This window comes from Bremia lactucae, linkage group LG7 (assembly GCF_004359215.1).
Source record: "Bremia lactucae strain SF5 linkage group LG7, whole genome shotgun sequence".
Taxonomy (NCBI): Eukaryota; Oomycota; class Peronosporomycetes; order Peronosporales; family Peronosporaceae; genus Bremia; species Bremia lactucae.
In genome coordinates, this window is record NC_090616.1 from 1664309 (window position 1) to 1675150 (window position 10842).

General features: G+C 43.3%; 2 protein-coding genes across 2 annotated transcripts; one reads left to right on the forward strand and one right to left on the reverse strand.

Annotated features, from left to right (window-relative positions):
- Positions 1-5091: 5091 nt before the first annotated feature.
- CCR75_004352 (uncharacterized protein) lies at positions 5092-5466 on the forward strand (the record flags this gene model as incomplete). Its single annotated transcript, XM_067962438.1, has 1 exon — positions 5092-5466. One exon carries the CDS (start codon positions 5092-5094, stop codon positions 5464-5466), a length of 375 nt encoding a protein of 124 aa, XP_067817474.1.
- Positions 5467-6074: 608 nt separating this feature from the next.
- On the reverse strand, positions 6075-6994 carry CCR75_004351 (uncharacterized protein; the record flags this gene model as incomplete). Its single annotated transcript, XM_067962437.1, has 2 exons — positions 6075-6815; positions 6887-6994. 2 exons carry the CDS (start codon positions 6992-6994, stop codon positions 6075-6077), a joined length of 849 nt encoding a protein of 282 aa, XP_067817475.1.
- Between the last annotated feature and the right edge of the window lie 3848 nt (positions 6995-10842).

The window sequence follows — 10842 nt, forward strand, 5'->3', positions numbered from 1 at the left end:
TACGAAAATTCATTTAGGATCTAACGTTGTATCGATCTTTTTAGATCAATACAGAACATGTAATAGCTTATTGTGTTGTACAGCCATTGCTGTCGACACACCTCGTGCCGTCATATCCAAACACTATAAGCCGCGATTGCGCATCATGAAGAGTCTAAATGCAACAATAAGTCGGCATCGTGGACTTCAGAAGAGTAAAGCGCGACTTGTACTGGCTTCCAGGGTATAAATGCGTCAGACGGTTGACACCGAGTGACAACATTCGCTTCATTTCATCTTTGAGGTTGGAACATAAAAAGCTAACCGTTTGGTTGTGTTTTGGTTTTCTTTGTCACATGTTTAAATTCCGCGAAGAGGTTATACTTTGCGAAGAGAAATAAACATCTCGCAATTCTCTGGGAGGGGTGTGGACCGTTTGTGACCCTTTGTAAAGACGCACGGTCCATTAATTAAAAGCCAGTTCATCGACTGAGGTATATTTTTGAAATCTTGCGAGGGTATACTTCATGGCAAGGAGCTCCTTGTCATGTCCCCGATAATTACGTTCGGCTGGGGTTGAAGCTGGCGCGACTGATAGTAGATGATGCGCTCTGCACCGTCTAAATGGTACTGCATTATCACAGCGCCGATAGCGAAATAGCTGCCGTTACAGACCACATAGGCCGAAAAAATATAAAGTTACTTTACATAAAGATGCACCGGCTAATTAACAATCACCTTGATCTTTTTAGGATCAGGGCGTACACCATGTTTCCCCTCAATGAGCCACGAAGTGGCATTTCGCTTAATGAATATACATTCTTAAGATTTGCATACAATTTTTGCTTACGCATAAGCGTAAGTACTTTCAGAAATCAACGACTTTCCGTTCATGGCTCGTCTATGGATGATAACATTACCAAAATAACTCGTTGCGAAATCCCACATCGATCTCAACAGGTCGGTAACACATTTGTTAAATTGTTCACGGGCATTACTTAGCTCCTGTGGCATAACTGGCCACTTCCACAGCATCCCGCACAAGGTGATTTCTGCCGTGAACGGAAGATCCTATTTACACATGGAGATGTGCAAGAATCCATCAATTAGAGCCATTATCGAAATGGTGAGACCCTTTGACTTAAAATGAATGATTACATCTTTTCGTAGTAGCGGCATTTGATCCGGTACCGCTGCAGCGCTGAATTTATTGAGCGCATGTACAATCCGCTATCCTCCTTTCTCTTTTTGCACACAGAAGGTCGAGAAACTAGGTCGAGAGTTCGACTCTTCCATATAGTCTCTTGCTAAGCGATCTACGAAGAACTTGTCGGTCGCTACAACTTGTTCACGAGGCATTTGCCACTTCTTCATGACACAGTATTTTGGATCCGGTATCCGGTCAATCTCGGGTCGGGTCACATTGTACACATCCTTCAAATTCGAGCCAATTCTATAATGTAGAATTTGTTATCATCGACCTCTAAGATTAAGGCGTAAGAAGTAAAACCCGAGTCTTCTCATTTAGGGCACTTTTGTTAATCGATGAGCTGCTAAGATTCCGCTCGTTCTCAGAATTTGCTATGCCGACTGAATATTAGTCACCTACTTGTCATCTGTGACAAGCACGCATATTTGATTGACTTGACATTACGCAGATCACGCCAGAGCTGTTTCGGTTCTAGCGTTGGTAATTGAGTCATTTCCGAAGTTAACTCCGGAGACTCTATCGATCAAGTGTGTACGCACCTTTACTTGTTCCGATATTTACGAAGACATTTATAGTGTTAGTATCTTCCTTAAACTTTTTTCAAGTTTGCTGGGTATTTAAATTCCTCAGGTTCTTGGTAAATATTTTCTCAAGTTATTCAGGAATTATTCTCCTATTTGTTGAAGGAGTATTTTCTCTCACTGCCACAAGGTGCGGTTGCGCAACCACAGTGTCCTCTATGATCGACTTTTCAGTGGCACTGTCTCTTACAGACAGACATTTAAACTTCCTTGGATGTTGCTTTCTCAGCAAGCATCCTTGTATCGATCCACTCGACTTGTTCGAGTGATCAAACTACAACACTGTCTGTGCTTGCGCAGTTGTCGGGATCTAGCTTCACAGTGTGATAGGTCGCCAAGCTGATTTTTTGTACAGTCGTACTAATAACCGAACACACATGAAGCCATCGCACCTACTCTATATATACATTCATACGCTTGTAAACGCTCCCAGATGTTCATCTGATGGGCCACCATATATTTACCATACTTGTGCTTCCTGACCATGGTATTCCAAGAATGACAATGAAATAGTCGTCCAAGTCCAGTACAATGAAATAGTCTCGTAATGTCCAGTCCTTAACGTGTATTGGATATTAAGTACACGTTTCCTAACTGCTACAGATGCGCCTGTTGCAAGGGCAAAAGTTCCTTTCATGCTTATGTCAAGCATTCACGATACCCTAATGAGCTGTGTCGTGAGTCATCTTGATGAATAAGTACAGGAAACTGTGTTTATTAATGGTATTGCAGGCGGTCCTGTCAAGATCCACCTGTTTCAGCTCGAACTAAAAGCGCTTGATTAAGCGATCTCTGCAACGTAACGAAGGACTTCAGCCCAATACGGCTTGTCGACTCTATAGCTTATCGCTCAAATAGATGACAAGGAAACGGAGGTATATAATATATGGGCTTGTCGTAAGATGGGAATTGAAATGCCTAACTCTTCAAGTTACAAGCGATTGCGAAGCTGCAATCGTTGTCAAAGACAGTGCACTATGCCTATGAGTGTAGTTCCCCTCGCCCAGTGCTTAAAAACACTCAAGAGAATCGATTGACCTTCCACTTAACATAGCGGAGGGCGCGAACTCGACGCTGTTGTATAATAAATGCGGCAAGGCTGATCGTAAATAACGTCGGGGTCAGTAGATGGAGAGCGCTCTTCTGATCCAGCAACGTCACAAAAACTTGCAGATCTCTGAACTTCAAAGAGACAAATGTTTTATTACCTTTTCAGTGATTGGAGGCGTCGAATAATTGCATTCGACGCCAATCGCTTAAAGCTCGTAGACTCAAGCGCGGATGACATTGCGCCTCTTTTAAATTTTGGTGCTCTGCTCGTGCCAAGAAATCGACTTGTGGCGGCTCAAACATTTGTCTGAGTTTGGTAATAATGATCTCATACGACCCAAGCATATATAGGTTGGGAAGCATGAGCCTAAGGTCCAAGATTTGCCACATCCGGCCAAGTTAGACATGCCAATTTCCACTTTTGTTGCATCGTCTCCAATACGGCAAGCCTCGGTAGCAATGTCTTGTTCGACGAATTATCTTATCAAGGGATGCCTTCAAATTGGAGATATTAATCTCCAAGCTTTCCGGTCGACGCAAATGCGTCGACCGCCAGCAGCATGTAAATGCCGCTGTTTCAATAGGGATGCCTGTTGAAGTTGTTGCCGTTGAAGCAAGGTTTCGGGCCACGTTGAGTTCATGATGTACGATTTCGGTCATAGTTGCATGTAGTTCGTCTCTTTGCAGAGGAAACAACATGTCACTAACGGCTGGCCCGTCTTCGAGCGAACTATTATGTTTTATCATTTAAGATCACCTAAGTGAATGGATACCTCACGCAATTGCGTGGAAGCCTTCATTAGGTTCGTGCAAGACTTATTTTTCTTCATCTAAGCTGCTCTGTTCGATGGTACATTTGTCGTCGTTGAACTGACCACGAAGCTTCCAGGTGCATGGAGGCACCTTTCGCTACTTCATTACTAGCCAACCTACAGCTAACCTACAGCCAACCTACACTGATAACAGTACAGGTGAGGTGCCTTTGAATACTTCACATTCAAGATGAGAGTAGAATGTTTAAAAGTTGCTAAGAATGCTTAGCCAGTAAAGGTCAATACTCAGAAGGTTTACTTCAGAGAATATACCCAGAAGGCTTACTACAGATAAATATAAAACTTATAAGATAATTACATTTACATTTCTACATTGCAATCATCTTAACTGATTTACTATATTAATCTAGCTATGTATTGCGAATAGTTGCTCACCACCCATTCGCGCGTCTAGCAACGGTTGGCGGGGCAGTTTCAATACTTAAAAAGACATCCTATGAAGATTTTTTTGCAGTCCTGCTACAATATAACTGTGTACGGTAGTATGGAAAAGTTAAGTATAGTTATTTTTATTGTCCTTACATTGCTTTTCTTATTGGCAATAATATTTATACAAAGGGGACATTCCAGTACAAGAACCAGGGAAAAAGCGTGCAATACAAGCTACACCTAACTCACATATTATATCCTCATGGATAATCAAAGCTTACAAATCGGCAGAAGGTTTAAAATTCATGTGTAGAATGTATTATTAACGCTCTCCAAGCATGCTGATATTTATTTTTATTTAAATAAGCTTTAACTTTAATTAAGAAAAGGATACTTGGAATAAATATACATTATTTATGCCTGTACTTCATGTAAACTTACCCATTTCAAATATGGAAGCAAAATTTATTTCATAGGCTTTGGTTTCTTAGAGACACAGCTACTATGTCTTTCAAATTTTAAAGACTGACGTTGCTCGAGGAACCCCTTTCAATAATTATAGTTGAAACATTGATACATAGATAATATAATCGAAATGACAGAAAGACAGACACCAACTGTTTATAGTCAATAACATTTATCTCGCATATCTTTAAACTCACAAGTGACACCTACCTTTCAATAGAGTTGCTATAAGTTGTTTGTTGCCGTATCAGCTGCCTGTTTTCCAATTATAGCGACAACAACAAATAAATATACTATTAGCCAATGAAAAACTATTTAGACTTCTTTGCTTAAATGCTTCGCGTCTTTTTTCTTTGTTTCGTCCGCATAAAATTGGAATTATTTAACCATACAAACATCGAGTCAAAGTGAATGCGAAGGTATTTAGCGTGTGCTGGCACGCGTCTTACGCCTCGACCAATTAGATGTCGGTGCGCCACGCGCATATGTAACTGATAAATCCCTTTTTGTAATCTAGACAAAACTTGTACCCGTCAATTACAGTATTGTTTATCACCAATCTTCATCCCGCACTATTTGCGGCAATTTAAGGCTTTTCTGATAAATGAGTCTCAAATTGGCCATACCATTTCTGCTGAATCCGCAACATACCGTGTCGGCCACGACGCCGTTGCTGCTGCGCATCGCGCCAATTGACAAAACAGGCGGCCGCAATCACACAAAAAAGGAGTATTCCGTATCTGTACAATCAATTTCGGTGCTCTGCCACACAAACAGAGCTAGCGGCAATCTTAATCGAAACGATGGTACGAAGAAATTCCCTACAGAGACGTCACCGTCGCCAGCGACTGTAGAGCCAGCAATTCAAGCGGCAATGTCGCAAACGCGCTTTATACATGCTATGGATAACATAGCCAAAAAACCTAGTTCCTGCCTTCACCGAAAACGCATGCCCCCTGTCGATCACGCGGCGCATTAATCCTATCTAGGCATCTAATTGACTGTAATAACCCTACTATATTACTAATCAAGTGTCATTCAATATTCACTTGCTCATCTTTGACAAAATTGTTTTTGTTGCAATCCATTTCTCTTATACAAACTCACGCATCAGATGCAAGGCTGATACGATCAATCTTCCACGTCATTATTTCCTCGATTCGTGCATAATGCTCCTTTTAAGATTCATCCGTCGATAATAGCGTCATCATTACCGTTTCTGAGCCGTATTTCCGAAATGTGTGTCGAACCAATCTTGATATAAAAACGCTAAATTCGGCACCAGTCCAATTTTGGGCTTACCACCGTGTAGAATGAAATAAAGATTGCTGAAATGACCTCGGAAAATGCCCATCAAATCTTTATTGTTTGCAATGTATTTTTTTTTTTCAATTTCAAATAGCAAATTGCGCCGCATTTTAATCACAAAAACTAACCGAATACTTGACTTATAATAACTTAAAGCCTTTCAGAAAGATGTGAAAATGTTCGACGTGCTTATATAAAAATTGGCCTTTATCAGAAATGAATACGAAAAATATAAAAATTCGAGAAACTACTTAGCCATCTCGACCATACTTCCTGCTGCTAGACATCAAGATCGTAATAGTCGACATGCGACCCTGACTCGTAGTCCCCGCTAATAGCCAGTTTCACGCCGCGTGCGGACGATTGCGCTGGTGGAATGAGTTTTCCTGCAGCCTTCATGCCAATAAATTGCTTTTGAAGTTCCGAGTCCACAGTTGGCGAAATGCGCAGAGTCTGCTGCATATCTGTGTCCATTGGTCCCGGTGAATACTGTAGCACTCGCACTTTATCAAACGCAGCCTGCTCCGCGGCAATTACGCGGTGGTGCATCTCGCGTGCTGCCTTGCCTGTGCAATACATCATATGCGTCTTAAATGGTGTAATACCACACAAAGAAGTAATATTAACAATGACAAGCTGCGTCGGTTTGAGATTATTTGAGACAAGCATGGAGTCGGTAGAGGCTCCAAACATGTCGAGGAAAGACTTGTTCAGCCATATGACCGACGTCACGTTTAGTTCCCAGTATTGTGACAATTCTATTAAAGAGGATGCACACTCCTGCACCAATCCAAGCTTTCCTAAAGACCCCGCATTGTGCACGACGTAGACTCGATCGTAGTTTTGCTTGGAAACTTGCAGCCGCAATTCGTCCATCTTGGACGCGTAGTCGCTCGAATTGCTCAAATCGACAGATTTCACAAAACATTGCAGCTCACTTGCTGTAGCCTTCATCGTCCATTCCATATGGGCTAATCGCTCCGTCTCTTTAAGACCCGCCTCATTACGAGCCCACAAGTACTGTATTGATCGTATCAGTAGCCCATGAAGTAAGCTCCTTTTTAGAAAAAGACTGCCATTTTGCAACGTACAAGGTCAAGCCCTTCATCCTGAAGCAAGCGCACAAAGTCGAGCGCAAGGCAGCGGCCGTAGCCCTGCGATGCCCCTGTTATTAGCACAGCGTTTCTTGTTTTTTGCATTGCGAATTGATCTCTTGTTTTTTTAAACTCAATTTGATTCATTTACTTTTCTATCAGCTTTGCATAAATCATATTGGGTGTATCGTTACATGAAATTAACACTCAAAAGGTTGTTGGAAAATAATACTTTAAATAGTAATATTCGGAAAGCTTATCCATTGCTCCGCGGTCCAGTCAGCCCTGGACGCACCAAAGAGAGAGACAGATAAGACTTTTAGTACATGTTTTGTATTAGACCAAATTAAGTTAGTATTAAATAAATAAAAACAGAAGATATATAATTCAGTTTACTTCAACCCTCTTTAAAGCAATTATTTTAAAGAGAGTCTTCCCCTGCACGCACTAGTGTACGTAAAGTGACGCGAGGCACCACTCGCACAGAAGCAATTCGAAGTGGACTTGTACTAAAGCAGTGCAAGTCGGTGGTGCCCCGTTACACCTGGTAGCACTTCGTAGTCCGTCCAAGGACCACAGTTCTATCATCTAACATGTAGAAGTTAGATGCTAATGGAAATACGCATCACGTTTTGCGTGATAGCTGCTCCTCTCTAAGTGACATAGAAAGCAGTGCGGTCGAAAGAATGAGTTCGACCGAAGGGAATGATGCCATCTTGGCCACGCTGTCCGGTTTGGATAGAGATTCCCCCCATTCAGCCTTCGCCAAGTTCATACAGCATGAACTTGGCGAGTCGAAGAAGAAAGTAGCCTTGCTTCATCAGCAAAACTGTCAGCAGGTAGGATTGTTGAAGTTACAGCAGGTACAGACCCCTGTACCTGGGATGACGCACACGCGTCGTCCGGAACCCTCAAAGATAGACATCTCTAGGGGAGTCGAAGAAGACTCCCTCTTAAGATGATTTTTCGAGTTGGACGATGCCATAAGGGCACGTCACATCGTCGACGAGCAAATGCAAGTCGCATTCGCTCAATCAAATTTGGCAGGTCGTGCCAAAACTTGAGCTCTAGGCCTTAAGTTGCGCGAGTCGCATGTCTTTGGGTTGCTAGAGGCTTCTAAAGCCCGGCTCAAACAGACGTTTGAACCGCCTAGGGCTGAGTTCAGAGCTCGATCAGAGCTTATGAAACTCAAGCAAGGCAAGCGTGATGTTCACGCAGCATATACGACTCTTAGCGAATTATATTACAAATAACCCAGTCCATGAACACACGCTAATTACGGTGTTCATGCAAGGTCCTACGGATGGTCCCGTAAAGACCCACCTGTCTGCTTGGAACTGGATACGCTTGAAAAAGCAATATCCGTTGCGGAACAGGAGGACTTTAGCTTAAAACAGGCTTATGCTAGTTCGTCATCGTATCGTCATCCAAGACGACACGAGTTAGATTCAGAACCCATGGACCTCTCTTACGTCGAAAGCGAGGTCTCTCGCTTTTCGAGCAATAAGCAATTGCAGAAATGCCATCGCTGCCGAAAATTAGGACACTACGCTCATGAGTGTAGTGCCCCACGCCCAGTACCGAAAGTACTGAACATAATTATGGACCGAATGCCAAAAGGGGCAACAGTCGCGGGTCCGACGTTGTTGCGAAATCGCAACAGCGAGGCGGACAGCCAAAAAACGGTCGGAGTTAGTAAGGGCGCAAAGACCTACAGATCCAGCAACCTCAAGAGAGTTTGCAAATCTCTTAACGAAAGTTGCTCTAGCCACACAACAATTATGTGTCTCTGCACCTGGTGATAAGGTATCCCTCATACCTTAAAATTAATTGGGACAAATAGTTTTTCAGTTAGAGCCCTAGTGTACTGTGGAGCGTCGAATTACTTTATTCGTCGCCAGTCTCTAGAGGGTCGTAGGCTCAAATATGTTGAGCGCGACATCCCTTTAACGAGGATGTCGGTGCGTCTAGCGACAGGCGCATCGATAACAGTAACGAAAGGCGTAGTGAAATTTCACTACACATTAAAAGATTTACGGTATGATGATGATTATATCGTACCTGATTTGGATGACAAAGTTGATGTCATCCTCGGTTTACCGTTGCTCAGTTTGTATGAGCCAAGAATTAGCTGGCAGCATCGATCCATAAAGATGCCTGCCACTTGGTGCATCATATGGTCATCTGATGAAAGTCTTGGAGCGTCCACAGGCGTGTGGATGGACTACGAGTGAGTGCTACGGCCTTACTTGTGGCACGTTCCTTAGTACGACGGGACAAGATCAAAGTGTGATTACTAATCACACTGTTGAGCCAGCTGCCGGCGGCTGTGCGAATGCACAGGCAGCGCCGAAGGACCACCACTAGAATAAGTCGAGTGGATTGAAAAATGAATGTACGCCTAGCACGTGACATTCAAGGAAGATACCGGTTATCCAAAAGGGACAACACGATAATACTAGGTCAAGTAGAGAGTCGACCGTAGAGGACGCGGCTGTGCTAGCGCTTTCACAGTCGGAAGGCTTTGAGGGAATAAGTCTTAACGTACTTGAGGAGATATCTCCTCAAAAAGTTACTGCTGAAGTGACCAGACTTCAGCATCCCGAGGAAATACTTCCTCGGCAGCCTGTGGATAAATCCCAAGAAGAAACCGAGACATTGAATGTCTTGGTTAATGACGGATCAAGAGTAGGCGCTTATACGCTTGATCTGTATGCGCCTCCGAAGTTAACTTCGGAGATAACTCAATTACCAACCCTAGAACCTAAGCGGTTCTTGAGAGATCTGCATTGTGGGAAAGTCAAGCAGATCTGCGTACTCGTCACAGAGGACGATTACGTAACCGACATTCGGTAAGCGGTAATTTTTGCAGAGAACGAACGGGTTCTCAGCAGCTCATCGATGGACGAAAGTGTCCTCGATGTGAAGACTCGGATTGAGAGATATTCTACTTAATCCATGGAGTCACTTAAGACAAATCCTTGATATAAGGATTTGATTGAATTCAGGGATGTATTCCCTGAAACAGCTATTCACATAGCTCTCCGACCTTCTGTGTGCGAAAGGCCACAGGAGGGTGGCGGATAGTGCACGCGTTCAATAAACTGAATGCTGCAACGGTACCATCTCAAACGTCGATACCTAGAAAAGACGCAATCATATATGGTATGCCTAAGAGTACCATCTATTCGTCTATGTATCTGATGGATCTATTTTATAAGATCCTTATGCGCGAATGGGACATCCCGTACACAGCAGTGAGCACTGCCTCTGGGATGCTCTGAGAATGGCTAGTAATGCCACAGGGGCTTTGTAACGCCCCTGCAATCTTCAACAGAAGCGTAACGAATTTGGTAAGACCCGTGCAAGAATTCGCACCGAGTTATTTTGACGATGTGATCGACCATAGCCGGACCATGGACGGAAAGACGGACGTGGAAGTTCATAAACCTCACGTTCGTCAGGTTCATACAAGCAAAAGTTGTACGCAAATCTCACGAAGTGTATATTCGCTGCAAGTGAAATACCAATTATTGTATGCATCGTCGGTAAACACGGCGTGTACCCTGATTCTGAAAAGATAAAGGCAATTACCGACTAGCCAGTTCCAGTCGATGTCATACAACTTAAAAAGTTTCTTGGGCTAGCGGCGTACTTGCACCAAAATACTCCCGCAATTATGCCGAGATGACAGTTCATCTCTATCGTCTCTTGAAAATAGACGAGAAATGGCTATGGAATGCTGAGGGTCAGCGTTCCTTTGCGGTATTAAGCAAAGCTTGATGCAATCGCCCATCTTGTCGATTACAGATCAAGAGAGACCGTTCAATGTGGTCTGTGACGCCAGCGATTTCGCAATCGGCTGTGCGTTAATGCAATGCGGTACATACGGCGCGTAGCGCGTCGTCTGTTTTTCAATCGCGTCAGCTGCAAACAGCTGAACGCAATTACCC